The 16910-nt window shown below is 49.1% G+C and overlaps 2 protein-coding genes across 7 annotated transcripts in view; one reads left to right on the top strand and one right to left on the bottom strand.

The window, feature by feature from the left end:
• Nucleotides 1-2897: 2897 nt before the first annotated feature.
• On the top strand, nucleotides 2898-5159 carry CLDN23 (claudin 23). The gene has a single exon (XM_045810861.2). It carries the CDS (start codon nucleotides 3473-3475, stop codon nucleotides 4346-4348), a length of 876 nt encoding a protein of 291 aa, XP_045666817.1. The 5' UTR covers nucleotides 2898-3472; the 3' UTR covers nucleotides 4349-5159.
• Nucleotides 5160-11601: 6442 nt separating this feature from the next.
• Nucleotides 11602-16910, bottom strand: part of LOC123800916 (low-density lipoprotein receptor-related protein 2-like) — a 40089-nt gene continuing 34780 nt past the window's right edge. For 3 of the 6 annotated variants that reach the window (XM_087856467.1, XM_087856466.1, XM_087856470.1), the window contains 3 exons: nucleotides 16379-16615; nucleotides 14084-14564; nucleotides 11602-12685 (listed from right to left, as the gene is read on the bottom strand). In XM_087856467.1, the coding sequence (XP_087712593.1) occupies nucleotides 12538-12685; nucleotides 14084-14564; nucleotides 16379-16615 (866 nt within the window). In that variant the 3' untranslated portion in view covers nucleotides 11602-12537. Of the gene's footprint in view, nucleotides 12686-14083; nucleotides 14565-16200; nucleotides 16265-16378; nucleotides 16616-16910 lie in introns of those variants that run through there. The other 3 variants (XM_087856468.1, XM_045810868.2, XM_087856469.1) reach the window with 2 other exon arrangements.

Raw genomic sequence — 16910 nt, forward strand, 5'->3', positions numbered from 1 at the left:
GAGCGATTCCCGCCCTCCTCCCAGGTCACACTGCCTGGGCTTCATTCATTCCACGCAGGAATCTACCTGGGAAGAGGATGCAGATCCCATGGAGTCTTGGGCAGTCTCTCGATGTTCTAAACCACAGTAAGAGATAAGCTGTGAAATGCATTCAAAAGCAAAAATGTCCTCTCAGAGCTGAAGGGGATTTCAACTGTTTTTGGCTACACTGGCTTTGTGTCCCGCACTTCCCTAAACCTAAGAATCCCCCGGGGGCTTGTAAACCCACAAATTCCATCACACTGCCCTGGGGAATCCCATTCGGTGGGAATCTGTGTTTTCCCTTAGTGATGGCCCCAGGTCATCCTGAGCGCGGACGCGTTAGGGGGCTGCTGGACCCGGGGAGACTTGCTGGTAGTCTTCTGCATGTGATCCACTCATACAAAATTCTAGAAAATGCAAACCAATCTATACTGACAGAAAGCAGATCAGTGGGTGCCTGGGGATAAGGGTGGCAGGGGAGATGAGAGGGCGGATTACCCAGGGCAGAAAGAAAGTTCTGTGGGTCATGGATGTATCTACCACACTGATTACGGTGATCGTTCCGCGGGCGTTATATATATATCAGAACTTAGAAAATTTAATGTGTGCACTGTATGGTACGTCATTTCTACCTCATTAAAAATACATAGGTCAGTAACTTCCAATACTCAGTCTCGGAGTGTCTTAGATCAAATTTCGGACCACATTCACCAACAACGTATTAGCAAGCAGGTGCAAAAACAGTCTTTCGATCTGTTCCATAAATCTGACGAAGTCTCAGTTCTCTCTGTCCATCGAGGCGCTCCGCGAGCATCCGTCAGGGAAGTTCACTGGAGGCAATATCCCAGCAGCAGGATCGGCTAACCGTCTGGCTGGGGTCCAGAGAGGTGACTTCTCTGAGGCAGCCTCTAAACACGGGGTAATGTATAAATCAAGGCTGGGGCAGTATTCTCGCAGGTATTGGGTGTCGAGATTCTAACACGTTGTTCCTGGAGGGCCAAGAATGCTTCGCTGGTATTTCTAGCCAACCCACAAATCCAAGACAGGAATGACTTTGCCAGTGAAAGAGCATTAGTAACAGGTATTGGGCACATGATCGAAGTCTCTGGTACTGATTGGAGACGAAGATGGCTGAAGCCTGTAGATTCTGCTTCCGGAGCGTGATGTTTTGATTCAAGGCCCTGAAATGTCATCTAATCGGCCAGACAGTAACTCAGAAGGTGGAAGCAAAGTGTGCATCAAAGGATGAATGGATAAACCAAGGAACGACATTCTGAGACATGCTACTACATGGTTGAACCTTGAGGACATTATCTAAGTGAAATAAGCCTCATAAATACTGTATGATTTCACTTATATGAAGTATCTCGAGGACTCAAGTTCACAGAGACAGAAAGTGGGATGGTGATTGCCAGGGGCTGGAAGCATGCGGAGTGGTGGCGGAATGGGGAGTTATTGGTCAATGGGTAGAGTTTCAGTTTGGGAAGATACAAAAGTTCGAGACACGGATGGTGGTGACGGTAGCACAACAGTATGAATGTGCTTCACGACAATGGGCTGTATACTTAAAAATGGTTAAGAAGTAAATTCCACGCCATGTGTATTTTACCACAGTTAAGAACAAAAAAAAAGTTTTTAAAGACAAAGGTTATTATCCACTCTAGAATGTTTAAAATTATTTCAAATCAACACTTTGATTTTTAGAAAGTTTTTATTTTAACCAATTATAAAGGTAATATACCTCCATTGTAAGAAATATGGAAAAGTGAGAAAAACATCATTAATGATTTTTAGAAAAATGTAGGGGCACCTGGGTGGCTCAGTCATTAAGTGTCTGCCTTCGGCCCAGGGCGTGATCCGAGGGTCCTGGGATCCAGTCCCATATCGGACTTCCTGCCCCGCTAGAAGCCTGCTTCTTCCTCTCCCACTCCTCCTGCTTGTGTTCCCTCTCTCGCTGGCTGTGTCTCTCTCCGTCAAATAAACAAATAAAATCTTTACTTAAAAAATGTAAAATCATGACTTCCACACAAATATAAACTGAACACCTGTCAAAGATTTTATTTAACTCATTAATAAGTATGATGTTACAACCAGTTCAAAGAAGAATGCAGAGCACACATTTACAGATAAATAGCTAAAAAATTTACAAATCAGTGTCAAATTGGCCAGTATCTGTTGGGCACTAATCATTTAGGTTCTACTGACTCAAGCTCATTTTAATTTGTTTGCTCGTTTGTTTGCTTATTAAGGGAGGGGGGGATGCAACCGGTAGTGGCAGAGGGAAAGGGAGAGAGAGAGTGCCAAGCAGACACCTGGCTGAGCAGAGCCCCAGGCTGGGCTGGGTCCCACACCGGGAGAGCACCACCCCAACGGGAATCAAGAGTCAGAGGCCCAACCCACGGAACCACCCCGCGAACCACCCAGGCGCCCGTCATCTGCATTTCTATGAACAGACGTCACTGGCGGTACTCTAGGCTTTCTACCATTTACAGAGGGATGCAGTAGCTCAAACACAATGAACGGACCCTGGACCTATATGGTTGATACAACTGAAAAGTGTGCCACACAGGACACCCAGTAACACTCTCCACTTTTTTGGCCTCTTCAAAATTTTCCATGGGTCCAATAATAATTATTATTATTATAATAAAATCCTCTGGAACTCCTCATCCCAGAAAAGCACTCCTTTTGATTCTTTTGCGTGGAACGGAAACTGGAGTAGTGAGCTTTTACTAAGCACGCTCAACACGGCTTGCTAAGAGCCTAAGCGCGGCATCTGGGACAGGGACCCTCGCGGCGCACCCGCCCCGCGCCTCCCCTGCCGCGCAGGGAGGAGCGCTGGCACCGCCCCTCGGCCGCGAATGGCTCAAAGTCAACAGCGCAAACTTCGAGCGGACATCGGACCCGCAGCGAGTGGAGCCGGCAGAGGCTGCCTGCGCCGGGCCGACGGGCGGGGACGCGGGAGACTCCGGCAGACCCAGATCCGCCGCGAAGCCGGGCAGCGGCGCGGCCCCCGAGCCCGGTGCGGCCGTCCGGGCGGTGCCGCCTCTCCCCTCCCCCCGCCCAGGGCCGGCCCGGCCGCGGAGCCGCGCGAGGAGCAGGGGCGGGGCGACCTTTGCTCGGTCCCGGAGAGCCCGGCGGGGTGTGGACGCCGCCCGGAGCCCGCCGCGCGCGAGCCTCCCCGCCGCCCTCTGCTCGCGCACCCCCCGCCCCTCCCACTCCCGGGCTGGGCCGCGCCGGCCCCTCCGGGCGCTCGCACCTCGGCCCGCGGTTTCGGTCAGACCCGCCCGCGAGCTGGTTTCGATTGAGGCCGGCGGCCGGGCGGGAGGCCGGAGGGGCGGGGACGCGCGGAGGGACGCCGAGGCGAGCGGCGGAGGGAGGACGGTCCCGCGGCGACTTCGGCGCGGGCGGCGGGTGCGCGGGGTGGCGCGAGCGCGGCGCGGACCCCGGGATGCGGACGCCGGTGGTGATGACGCTGGGCATGGTGCTCGCGCCCTGCGGGCTGCTGCTCAACCTGACGGCCACGCTGGCGCCCGGCTGGCGGCTGGTGAAGGGCTTCCTCAACCAGCCGGTGGACGTGGAGCTGTACCAGGGCCTGTGGGACATGTGCCGCGAGCAGAGCAGCCGCGAGCGCCAGTGCGGCCAGCAGGACGTGTGGGGCTACTTCGAGGCCGAGCCCGTGCGCGTGGCGCGGGGACTCATGGTCACGTCGCTGGCCGTCACGGCGCTGGGGCTGCTGCTGGCGTCGCTCGGCGTGCGCTGCTGGCAGGAGGAGCCGCGCTTCGCGCTGGCCGGCCTGTCGGGCGCGGTGCTCTTCGCCGCCGGCCTCCTCAGCCTCATCCCGGTCTCCTGGTACAACCACTTTCTGGCGGACCGCAGCGTCCTGCCCGCCGACGCCAGCCCGGTCACGGTGCACGTCAGCTACAGCCTGGTGCTGGGCTACCTGGGCAGCTGCCTGCTGCTGCTGGGCGGCTTCTCGCTGGCGCTCAGCTTTGCGCCCTGGTGCGAGGAGCGCTGCCGCCGCCGCCGCAAGGAGCCCCCCCGCAGCCCGCGCCGCAGCAGCGTCAGCATCGTGCATGTGGACTGGCCCGAGCCCGCGCTGCCGCCCGCCATCAAGTACTACAGCGACGGCCGGCACCGGCCGCGGCCCCACGACGTCGCCAACGCCGGCAAGCCCAAGGCCGGCTTCCCCCTGCCGCGGCCGCAGCCCCGCGCCTACACCAACCAGATGGACGTGCTGCGCGGGGAGGAGGCCCACTCCGCCCGCGACTCCGCGGGCAGCGCCGGGTCCTGCCACGCCTCGCTGCCCTGCGACTCCGACCTGTAGCCGGCAAACCCCCCGCCCCCTGGCCGCCGTGGGCCGTGGGCCGGTGCTGCGCGGAAGAAGGCCTCGCCCCACCACGCCCAGCCTTGAACTTGCCTGTTACTGTGCGGCTGCAAACCCCTGCCTCGGAGTCTGAACCACGGACGCGTTCCTGTGACTGGTTTGGAGGGTGCTCTTCCTTTCTGGTGGCTAAACTAGACTCCTTGGATGGTTAGGTCTGGTTGGGTTGGTTTTCTTTCTGTAGAATTTAGTTTTCCTCCCCAGAGGGATGAGGCTCCTCTTACAGACTGACGAGGCTTTTCATACTTGAAGCTGAAGATCTAGAAAGGGCGCCTTTGCATCGTGTTGACACGGGACTACGACAACAAGGCGAAATCAGCAAATAGAGGCTCAGAAACCATTTTAACACCTCGAAACAGTATCCGGATATGCCAGTGACGTTTATATCAATATAATGTTTTTCCGTTGTATAATTTATTCTCCTGCAGACTCTCAAGGGACCAATAAACTGGCTATGTTTGATTGAAGCTCTTAAAATAAAGATAGAGCCATGCAAACACCAGCTTTTGTGGCTTTTATGGAATAACTTGATTAACTCGTATTTACATTTCTTCAAGTATATATAGGATTTATCTTTGTTACTTATTTTTGGTGTGAACATTGAGGTCACTGCAGTTTCTCTCCTAGAAGCCAGGTGGAATTACCAGACTAACTCTACTACTGTATTCCTTGCGTACCTCACACTGGACGTTGAGGACCATAAATTAAATATTTGTTACAGAATGGAACCTGTTAATCACATTACGTTAAAGAACAAGGGCATATATCTCTTATTTATAAATAAAAGCTGAACAGGAGAGTTTCAGTATACACACAAGCTTTTTTTGTCTCCAGTACAAACTTTGGGAGTTTACTCATTCATTACTAACAATTTCCTGGCTGCTTGGGCACTGTTTCTGAAATCTAGCTCTCAGATCTTTGCCCCTCTTAGCTTAAGATTACTAAAAGGAGCCAATGGGCCCCACTTAAATCCCTGATTGCTTTATTTTCAAGTTCGTGCTATTTTCTGGGCAAAGCCAAGTCTATTGTTGAAAAAACTAGAAGCACCAGTTTCCAACATGAAGTGAGACTAGAAATCTTTTCCTCTTGTAAACTGTGGTGCCTAAAATCACAGGTAGGCGGCTGTGTTCCAGGAAGGGGACTAAATCTCAGGCAGGGCCCGCTCTAATTTCAAGGGGTTGATTTAAGGGAGCCTTTCACGGAGTTGAATTTCATCTTTAAAAACCTGCCATTGGCAGCCATCAGCGGTAGGAACGTTCAGTAAGCACTGATAACAGAGAGCTAGAGCAGAACTAACTAAACAGCACACGCCACTCATTACAGCAGAAGGGACAGTACAGATATATTTTATACCCTTCTGCAAACAGACCTGCAAATGCAGGCATATCACCCGGTGATCTCTTTCAAATGCAAATTCTCATTGAGTGGGTCTGGAGTGAGGCCCAAAAGTGATTTCCTGATCAGCCCCCAGGAGTGAGCCAGAGCTGATGGTTGGTGGCCCCCATTTGGGGCTGCAAGGCTTTCCTTGGGACCCTGCCTCACTCAAAGTGCAATCCCAACTGGAGGCAGAGAATGAGACCTTGGAGAGCTTGCGGCCTCCCCGAGCTAGGGCACTTGCTCCAGGGAAGAGAGCCAGATGGAGAAAAGGCGACACTGCTTTCTCAGTTAACACCTCCAAAGGCAGGGATGAAGGGTCTGGGAAGTCAGGACCTAGCCGGTAACAAAGATACTGAGTTCCTAGCAAGTACTGAATTTAATGAATCTTGCCTGCTTAATCATTCCAAATATTTCTCAGGGAGACCTGGGTAAAAACAACACTAGTGTTTTGTATGTTTTTATTTTCCTCCCTGCCCAATTATTCTCCTGTGGCTTATATTCAAAACACTCCCCCTCTGGTGATTAAGGATTTGTTGTCAAGTGAGAGCTCCGTTTTTGTCCAAGCAACAGAAATGAAACCAAAACTCCCTTAAAAAATGCAAACTGGTTTTTGCTATAAAAATAGTCAAGACAGCATAGAGAGGCACTCCTGCGTCAGGCTGGGTTCTGTTTTGGGCACACGGGTCATTCTGTGCCACAGCAGCACAGAGAGACAATGGCTTAGACACTGAGGACACTGGCCCAGGTAGGAGGCTGTTGTGGGCGTCAACTTCTCCTAAACCGAATACCAACTAGCCAGGCAACCTCCCCACAGGGAAGACACGGATGGGGAACAGCCCTGCCACCTTGCCTCAAACCCCTCCCTCGCCCCCTTGCACCATCACAACCAGTTCTTAATGATCCCAATCACAAAGTATGTGTCCCCAATTCATGGGCGAAGCCTTCTCAAGATCACTCAGATTGTGCCTACAGGGACCGAGGAACGTGTGAAAGTAGAGCAGACACCGCGTTCACAGGGTTCCTGCTCTGCCTGCTTGCCAGTCTGGCTCTGATCTAGAACCGTGCCCTCACTAAGGAGGGCTGAAGTTCTTAGCACACAGGCTGCTGAGCCTTTGCGGCGGCTGTAAAGGTGCTGCCAGTGATGCTTCTCGACCACTCTCCTCTTCATTGCATAGGTCATCCAACCAGTAGGTGTGGGGACACCTGTCGTTCTGTCAGCACATTTGTGGACACCTTGGAAAACGAGCATTCCAGGCTCTGCCTTTGGGGGAACTTAACATGCTCAAGCATAGCGTGAGAGCTGTGTACAAGGAAAATGACGAGTAACAGACCAGGGACAAGAGCTGGAGGGAAAACGGGTAGTATTTTGAGAAAGGTGGTCAGGAGGGAGGTGATGCTTGAACAGAGAATGGCGAGAAGGGAGAGGAGTGCATTCCAGGCCCAGAGCACAGTGATGGTGCAGCAGGCCTGGGGGCAGCATGTTTTCTTCTGCTTGGCTCTAGAACTGGCTGCTAAGGACAGGAGGAAGCTGGCGGTGTCTCTGAGTGAGGCGGGGGCAATCTTGTCCTCTCCGCTTTGTCAAGCTAAGAGCTTCTTGAGGAGGGAATGCAGTCTGGCACAAACGCAGTCTTTCATAGAATGTTTTCGGAATCAAATATAAATGAGTTGATCTGTGACTACCTCGTAAGGAACCTCACACTCTGTCAACGTACAGACAGCCCACGGTGCCGTAGCAGAGAAGGAAATTCGAATCTCCAGGCCTTGTCACATCCCCAGATGCGGATCTTGCCCCCATACCCACCTCATAGCTTCAGTCCCACCTTCTTAAAGTGAAGGCCTGTCGATCACGTCTTTAAAAGCCTGAAGAACTTCCTTACATGTCATCCACTCTCTGCTTGAATTTCATTCATGGCTTGGCCAAGGCCTCCGTGATCACCCCCCCCCCTACACACACACCCTAAATGGTTACTTTCCCTCCTCAGCTTCAAGGCGTCATATTGGAACGTATCACTCACATGTTCAAGTGTGTCATTTTCTTGATGTACTTTCCTGTTTTACCTCTAAATTGAAGGTAAGGGTACGATGGTTTCTATGTATGTTTGTAGTTCCAGAATGGGTATTAACACTTGTTCAGGGCCCGTTAGAAATTTAATAAGTTAATGTTACTTCTAAAATCTGTTTCTGTACCCTAAGTGCCTCCTCGCCTTATACACGACTTGCCTTGTACAGAGTCCTCTGTGGCCTGAGGCCACGGGCCTACAGCGGTGGAGGCGCATGGACATGGGTGGGGGGGGAGGAACGGGCTGCAGGAGCAACTTTGTGAATTGGGTTATGATCGGCTTGCCAAGACCAGTCCAAAGCAACTGGTGCCTCCTCTGGTCTCAGCACATCATGGATGAGATTTTCTCCATGTACGGGGAACAAAATAAGAGACAGCGTCACAACGTCAAATAAAAATTTGTGGGAGGGGCCAAGGAGGGGAAAAACAAACTTGTATGCAATTCTCATCCAGTCTTCCCAGTGCCCTCCACACACATTCCTCTCTTCCCTCACTGCACGCGGTTAAATGACCCCCTCCAGCAACTCTCCATTACACAGGACTGAACACAGGAAAACAAGGACCTTTGTCCGAATCAAGGAAAATACGGACAAGGCTTTTGGGGTGGAGGACCAGGCGGGGAGCCCGAGATGGCAGGTGCACTCACGGGCACTAGTCACGTGGCAAACGCCCCGCCCCTGCTCTTCCCAGCCACCACGGTTGCCTCCCCAAGAGCTGCCACTCATCACAGGGCTGAGGGCCACTGCATTCGAGTTTGGGGGACATAGGCTTCCTAACAGCGTAAGCCCTGCCTTTACAGGATTTCCGTTTTCTCCTCTGTACAAGTGGGAAGACTGGGTTAGATGTGATCACAGAGCCTTTCTAAATTTCATATCTTGAGAGTGAAGGTTAAGAATTAGGTGAGGCCGAGAGGAGAGAAGCGTATGTGGAGAGTGAAGGCTGGGGTTGCCGACTGACCTGTAAATTTAGTAACTGGTCTGATGGTAATAAGCTCCAAGTTCTAGTTCCTGGTTTCTCTGAATTTCACAAGCCTTCCAATAGTTAAAATAGTAGGAACGTGGTGCACTCCTCCCATCATCAAGGATCTCTCCCCCATTTGTTTCCTAAAAAGAGTATCGAGTGTTTAACCAAATTGCTAGCTAGAGACCTAAAAGGTCAAGTTTTGCATTGGGCTCTTTGAACCTTAAGCATGAACCAATGAACTTTTCTTAAGTTCCTTGTCCCTCTAGAAGAAAACCCAAACCTACCACCTGGTTACAGATGTTGAGTTCCTATAAGAAAATTCAAATTTTACATCTGCTACGGAGTTCACTGCCTCATCTATATAGGTGGAGAGAAATTAAGAAATTAACAATATAGAGATCATCACAAAAGAAGGCTCTTCACAGTTAACATGCCTTCGCTCCAAACAGATAAGATTATGAAACTGACCTATGAAAGCCAATTTGGGGGGCAGGGATGGTTAGGGATTGTTAATCTTCGAGTGGGTACTTAACACTTATACCTAAGTCTTTCCGGTGAAGACGATGTTCAGACGTGTCTTGTAAATTCTTGAATTGGGGAAGCAGAGCAAGGTGCATTAAACTAGCTTTAAGCGGGATAATACTTAGGCACGGATAATACTTAGGCATGCATTCATCGGAGACCGAAGGTAGGAAAAGGTGTAACTAAGCTGGGGCAGGGCGTAGAGGGAAGGGGGGCCTACATGACACACAGATTTGACTGCAGTCAGCCACCCTTTCCTCCCAGGAGAGAAACGGTGGATGTGTCAGGGGTCTCACCAGAAGGTGGGCCTTGCAGAGTGGAAGGTGGGGCCACGAGTCCCGTTCCAGCGCACAGCCTTGGGAAGTCGGAAACAGTCGGAGCTGGCCAGAACGCAAGCCTTGGACGTCTGGTGGCCGCTTAGGGTCTGAAGGATGTGAAAGCAACAGCTGAAGTGTTAACCAAAGTGGTAAAGCTGTCTTTTTTACTCACTCTACCACAGACAGGCAGAGCCTTGCCAAGGGCCAGCAGGGGGATGCTCTTGGGAGAGGTGGCAAGAGAAAGCAAAGAGTCACTCCGTGGCGGACAGGGTCTCGGGCGCTTTGGTGCTGAACCGGTTCCTCTCGAATACAGCTAAGTGCCTGAGGAAACCGAATGCTGCTCCCTGTATCTCTCAGCCCCAGGAAGGGCGGAGACCCCAGCATTGTTTTTCCAGCCAAGTTGATCTGTACTTGGGAATTTTTATACTTGACTGCAAAGCACAGTCGATTTTATGTACCGTACCCCCAGTAATAAGTCTAGAACTTCTCTTTACGCCTGGTAGCCTATACAAATGCGTTCTGCAAGAAACTAAATATGAATAGTCTAGAAAAAAATCCAAGCAAGAAAAGACTTCCAATTCATGACTATAATTTGGACTTAGGTTCTCAGCCTCTGGTACTATGCACTGAGCAGTGTACAGGCATTTGTGTATTTTCATGCGATGATCCATTGGCCTGATGTAGGGTTCTGTTAATCCTCTTGTTATCATTGGGGAAACAGTTCCATGATTAAGTGATTTGCCCAACGTTGCTACTGAATTTTAGCCAACACTCCTATGACCCGTCTCCCATCAGAGATTCAGTGCCCTTAATTCCTCACATAGGAGTGTGAAGGAAGAGGTCATCTGGAGGGTTAAAGGCAGTCTGGGATGTAAGCAGCACCCGCGAGTTCCCCCAGCAGGCAAGAGCTCATTAAGATGAACTCTGGCCCACACCTGGAACACCATGCCGAGGCCCCCAGTGTCTACCCACTTGAAGTCTTAGACAAATCACTCGTCTGAGTTTCTACATCTGTAAAGTAGATTCACCTGTACAGTTGATGTTTGGGCATTCAGGGGTTGGGGCGCCCACCGACTGCAGTAGAAAATCCACATATAACTTGACTCCCCCAAAACTTAACAGCCTACTGTAGACCAGAAGCCTTACCCATAACAGTCGATTAACGCATATTTTGTATCTTACATGTATTCTATGCTGTATTCTTTTTTTTTTAAGATTTTTTATTTATTTATTTGACAGAGAGAGAGAGAGACAGCGAGCGAGAGAGGGAACACAGGCAGGGGGAGTGGGAGAGGAAGAAACAGGCTCCCAGTGGAGCAGGAAGCCTGATGCGGGGCTTGATCCCAGAACCCCGGGATCACGCCCTGAGCTGAAGGCAGACTTTAACAACTGAGCCACCCAGGCGCCCCCCTCTATGCTGTATTCTGACAATAAAGTAAGCTAGAGAAAAGAAAATATTACTAAGAAAATCATGAGAAGATACAGTCACACTGTTGCACGTGCTGACTGAAACAACCTGAATGTGAGTGGGCCCACACAGTTCAAACCTGTGCTGTTCAAGGGTCAGCTGGACTTAGTTTTAGAATCAAATGACAGCATAAGAGCACTGTTTTTACAAATTTTCAGCAAAAGTGAGTACTAACTTTGCAGTAACACGTATCTGAGAGGGAGTGATAAAGAATACTTGAACACTCGCTACACTGCAAAAACTTGACCTTCACCTCATTTCCTTTTGTAAGACGAGGAAGCCAGTTCAGAGCAATTAAGTACACCTCCAAGTTAGTGACAGAGCCAAGATTCAAACCCGGAACCTCTGACTAGCACTGGGCCGGGCACGCTGGGACTGACAGTTTCTGCAGATGAACTCTAACCGAAACCACATGGAGCTTGTACTGAAATCGGTCCCCGCCTGTGACCGTGCAGTCCTCCAACACCCACCAACAAAACCAGACGACCTCTTCCAATTTAAAAAGCAGTTATTTTAATAAATCACCATTTTAGCATATAGTTACAATAAGTTACAGACGTTAAAACAGTACACAATGCAATGTATAAACAATTTTCATTGAGATGTTTCAGCTCCTGTTTTATCAAGTTAGTCACTTTGTAAAGTTAGCAGTTCCTGTAGGAAAAGAGACGTGAAGTTAGAGAGTGCGTACTACGATAGTTTTTTTGGTTTTGTTTTTAAAGATTACTTTTCAGTAATCTCTACACCCGACATGGGGCATGAGCTCCCAAACTCTACATCAAGAGTCACCTGCTCCACTGACTGAGCCAGGCAGACACCCCTTAATATTGACTGATTGATTGACTGATTTTTTTAACTGTAAGCTCCATGCCCAGTGTGGGGCTTGAACTCGTGACCCTGAGACCAGGAGTCACCTGCTCCACTGACTGAGCCAGCCAGACACCCCTTAAGATTGACTGATTGATTGACTGATTTTTTTAACTGTAAGCTCCATGCCCAGTGTGGGGCTTGAACTCGTGACCCTGAGACCAGGAGTCACCTGCTCCACTGACTGAGCCAGCCAGGTGCGCCTGAATGCACACGACGTTAAAATACGGCAAACGCAGAGGTGGTTGAGTGACGGAGAGGTTAGGAGAGATCACAGGGGGACACAGTTTTAGGGGTAAATCCAACTAACCCTAATAACACCCCACCCCAGGACTGAGCCCCTTGTGGAGGTTCAGCAAAAGCTGAACGTCTTGGTTACGATTTCATGCACATTTCACTTTGGTTTGAACTAGAGATTGAACAGAGTCTAAACAAGTTACTGAACGTTCGTTTGATTCGCCTAACAGCGTCATTCTCCATTACAGAAAGCTCTCTAAGGTAACACTGCCTGCTTTCACCCAGCTCGGATTTTTCAGAAGGGGCCTCCTTCAGCTGTCTCTCACCATCTGCTCTCCTCAATGACACTTCCCAGGCGTACCTGCTCATCACAGGCTTCGTTGACAAAGGTCTCACTATTCATTAGGTTCTCCTCTTCTTGGCCGTTTTCTTTATGGCGGGTCGAATTTCTTGATGTTGCTGCACGATTTCTAAGAATCAAAAGAACAAAACAAAACAAAAGAACAGAGTCAAAAGAGTGGTTCCTTGAGGTTGAAGCCAGGATGGGTCTATGGTTGGAAAGGGCCAACTCATCCCCTATCAAAGGCTATTGTTATGGGAATTATGTTCTGTTTTGTCTTCTGAATGAATCCAATGACCTAGAATGGGTGATACTTGAGTCAATTATGATTTGTTACTTGGCATTCACTTAACTTCCAAAACAATACACCTTCTCAGTTGGGGCACACTACTAATTGGGGTCAAGCAGAACAGAATCCAAGGACAAGTAGGTGGCGATTAATGTGGTAGAAAGACCTGAGGTGACCATCAAAACCCCAGGGGTAGCATTCAGTCAGTCTTAATGTTAGTAATCTATCAACCAGTGTTACCTTGGGCAAAGACGCACCATTTCTTCTGGCCTTTTCTTCAGTCTGTGAGTGCGGGACAGAAACGTAACTTTTCCAACTTTCCTTATCTATTTCTTGAGACACAGGCTGCTTAATGTCCCTCCTCAGCATGTGTAACCTCAACAGCGTCTTCCGTTACTACAACTTCCCATACTAAAGCCAATTCTGTCATCATCCCTACTCTAAGCCAGCATTGTATTATCGTTTGTTTCTTTAATCTCTCTTGCTCTTGGGCAAAACTTAACGTGTTTGCTTTTAATCTTTCCCGAGTTCATTTCACCTCCTGCTATGGGCTGAGTTGTATCCCCTCCAAATTAGTATGTTGAAGTCCTAATCCCTAGTACCTCAGCGTGTAACTGTTTTTGGAGATAGAGTCTTTAAAGAAGTAATTATGTTAAAATGAGCTCATCAGTTTGGGCCCTACTCCAATATGACTGGTGTCCTTATAAGAAGAGATCAGGACACAGACAAGTACAGAGGGAAGACCATGCGAAGACACAGGGAGAAGTCTGCATCTATAATCCAAGGAGAAACCAGTCCCACAGACGCACTGATCTCAGACTTCCAGCCTCCAGGACGAAGAAAATAAACCTTTTGTGTAAGACACGCAGTCTGTGGTATCTGTTACAGCAGCCCCGGCAAACTAACGCACCTCTCGATTCTTCCTCCTGTCGTTGGCACCAACTCTGCCTCGTTGGTAAAGAATCTCATCACTTCATCCCTGAGATTGTGCAGACTGCCGCTGAGGCAAATTTTACCTGCACGAATGCCTCCTATCCCTTACAAGATCATTTGCCCCGGGTCTCAAAGACGTGGCCTCTCTTGTTTCTCCGGGTCATCTAACAAGTGATGGCTGCTTCGTCACCTAAATCCTTCCCCAGCGGACAAGGTCTTAGGGGAAGAGTCATACTTCCAACCCCACTAACCCTAGAAGCCTTCTTGGGCTTGAACTCCCCCATGATGACGTTAAGAGCTGCTCACCTTTTAAATTTGTGTTCTCTTCTAAAATAGACAAACGCTCCCAGAGCGACTAGCACCACTGGCAGGACAACTGTGAAGCTGAGGACGATGTAGCCAGGGGCAGGTCCACGCGCTGGCTCCTCACAGAACTGTCCGCCATATTCCATCAGACAGCGGCACTTCCTCAGCTCGCCCACCACTGTACAGATCCCTCTCCCATTGCAGAAATCCGTGCTGCAGGGCAGATGTGCTGCACCCTGTGAGTCCTTGCGCTGAACGAGCTCGCCTTTTTCCTTGGCTTCTGAAGTCTTGCTTTCTCTAGCAGGAATTGGAGGAATTAATGTTTTTCTGAGAGGATAACTCATCCCTTCTGGACCCGGGTATCTAGCCTTGGTGGACTTGGTAGCTTGGAGAGGAGGCCGGGCAGCTTTTGGAGTCAACCTTTTTCCAGCCTCTGCATTTTTAGATGTTGGTGTTGAATGGGTTTTATCTGGATAGGTACCTACAAAAACAGGTACGAGCGTGGGTATATACACATATTTGTCAGTTACGAAGGATTTTAGGAGAATAAGAATTCTAGAAGATTTAACCAGATAAGTTTGAATTTATGAAATCATCAAATCATTACCATTACTTTTGGCCAACCAAAAAAGTATTGAAAACATATAAAAAACTGCATATCCTAAGGCACTTAAAATGTTTGGTTTTGAGACCAGTCTATCATACCAATCTACTTTTAAACAATGGTATGCCCAGTTTTAGCCGTGGCAGATTCCCTCAGCTACAAAAATATTTTATTCTGTAAAGAATAGTATGGTAGATCTAAGTGGTAAATATCTAGAAAGATTTCTAAGATGTATGTTTATCTGTAAATATGGATTTTTTTAGTCCAAGTTGACTGTTGGTTTCATAAGATGTACAAGCTGCAAATCTTGGACCAGATTTGGTGGCAGTCGTGGGCAGGAGGGAGGAGGCAACAGGCTGCTTCTAACCAACGAATTGAAAGTTAGGTCTGTGTGTAAGACATTTCACCCTATCCTCCATCATCGTTGGCACAAGCATCGTTGCATACGTAAATACCAAAGACCAAACTCTGGGGAGGGAAGGCAGCAGTGTTAGTGACAAAACCGGTTGCTGCCTCTGCCTCGAGCTGGTGTCACAGGAATGTTTCCACTCCTGGGCAGTCTGGGGTCCCTGACAGTTGGGTATAGCCAGAGGAAGGCAGTCTAGCTTTACATGCCCACCACCATCCCCTCCGAAAAAGTTTCAGGTACAAGTCAGTGGGAAATACTTATTGAATAGAGCCAACTCGTGGTCATCAGGATGGGGGAGCAAGTGAGGGTAGGTCAGGCTTCCGGTTTAGGTCTAAAACCAGACAGGGAAGGCGATCCATTTCTCACGCACTGACCTGCCTCCTAGAGTCACTGTAACGTGAGGCTTTTGAGAAAACTGCCCTCATTCGAAAGACCATAGAATCAACTCTGGGAATCAAAATCTATTAACTTTCCTATTTAAGATGAAGTCATTGGGGGAACAACTGGTATTCCAACTCGTCAGCTTTGAGGAAGATGAGGATTTAAATTGAGAAGTCAGTAAGGACTCTTCACTGTAAGATTCCTTCTCCAGTTTGTTTTCTCACTAGTTATGACAAGTTTCAGTGTGGAGCCCACTGTGTCCTCGATGCCACGGCTTACGTGACTTGGCTACCACTGGAGTGGTGTAGAATTTGAGGAGAGTGACCACCACAGAATTGCTCTGTAACAACCGTCTACTAGCCAGCATTTAGGAAGTAACCTGACAACGGTAAGTACTAACATGGCCGCTTTATTCACACACTCTTGTATTCTGGAACTGTTTGAGATAGAAAGCGCTACTGCCCCATTAAAAAGGGAAACCGAACCAAGACAAGTTAAATCATTTACCCCACCTCCTCCTCCTGGGCCACCCTCACTATGTGATCAATTTAAATGGACAGAATCAAATCTAGTTAAATAAGTGCTCTTTCAGACAACACACAAACTGTCAAACCCTTTGGAGCTCTCATATCGCCCATTCTAAAACTGAATCAGAGGGCACGCTAGCTTTCCAGAAGGCGTCCGTGTAATCTATACCCAATTGCCCATAGTTAGAAGTTTTACCTTGTTCAGTTTAGAAGTGCCAGTAATAAAAGGCATGATTGAGAGGATAAAAGCTTCAGGGATACTGCAGAATTAGATATTAAGAATTAGATTGTGATACCGAGGATTATATTATAAAATATTCAAAGTATGTCATGTATGGTGATGAACAGTTGGCTCCTGGCTAGGAGTTACTCACAGCTCAGCTCATCAGATCCATCCAGACAGTCAGCATGACCATCACAAACTTGCTCCACGGAGACGCACTTCTGACCATCCTTACAGGCCTGGGACGGCTCAGAGCACGGGGCGGCTTCCACACATTTGCTTAGGTTAGCCAAGGAGTGCCCACTGGGACACTTACAAGTCAGTCCTTCAGGGTTTGGTAAACACATATGGCTGCAGCCTCCGTTGTCTTTTGAGCAGCTGTTACTACCTGTGGATCCCCCCCCCCAAAAAAAAACCCCCATTGATTTAATGGTTTCGGAAGGGTCTTCTGTAGACAGTGCTCTACAAATACACTGTCAGAGTTACAGAACCCAGATGTCCTTTCCGGTGGATAGCTTTTCAGTTTCATCCTTTTGGTCAACCAGGTACCAAGTGATTGGTGATTCTTCTTCACGGGTAAGGATGGCTTTAGAAAGCTGGGAGTTCAGACAAGGGACCAGCTTAATAAAAACTGAGCTGAGCTCTCGCCCACCCAAGACCCCTTGTGAGTTCTCCTTTCCCCT

The sequence above is a fragment of the Ursus americanus genome, chromosome 27, assembly GCF_024610735.1.
Source record: "Ursus americanus isolate L20-20 chromosome 27, mUrsAme1.1.p, whole genome shotgun sequence".
Classification (NCBI taxonomy): Eukaryota; Metazoa; Chordata; class Mammalia; order Carnivora; family Ursidae; genus Ursus; species Ursus americanus.

Bases quoted from the DNA above. Each gene is read 5' to 3' on its own strand.
- CLDN23 (XM_045810861.2), top strand. From the start codon at position 3,473: ATGCGGACGCCGGTGGTGATGACGCTGGGCATGGTGCTCGCGCCCTGC.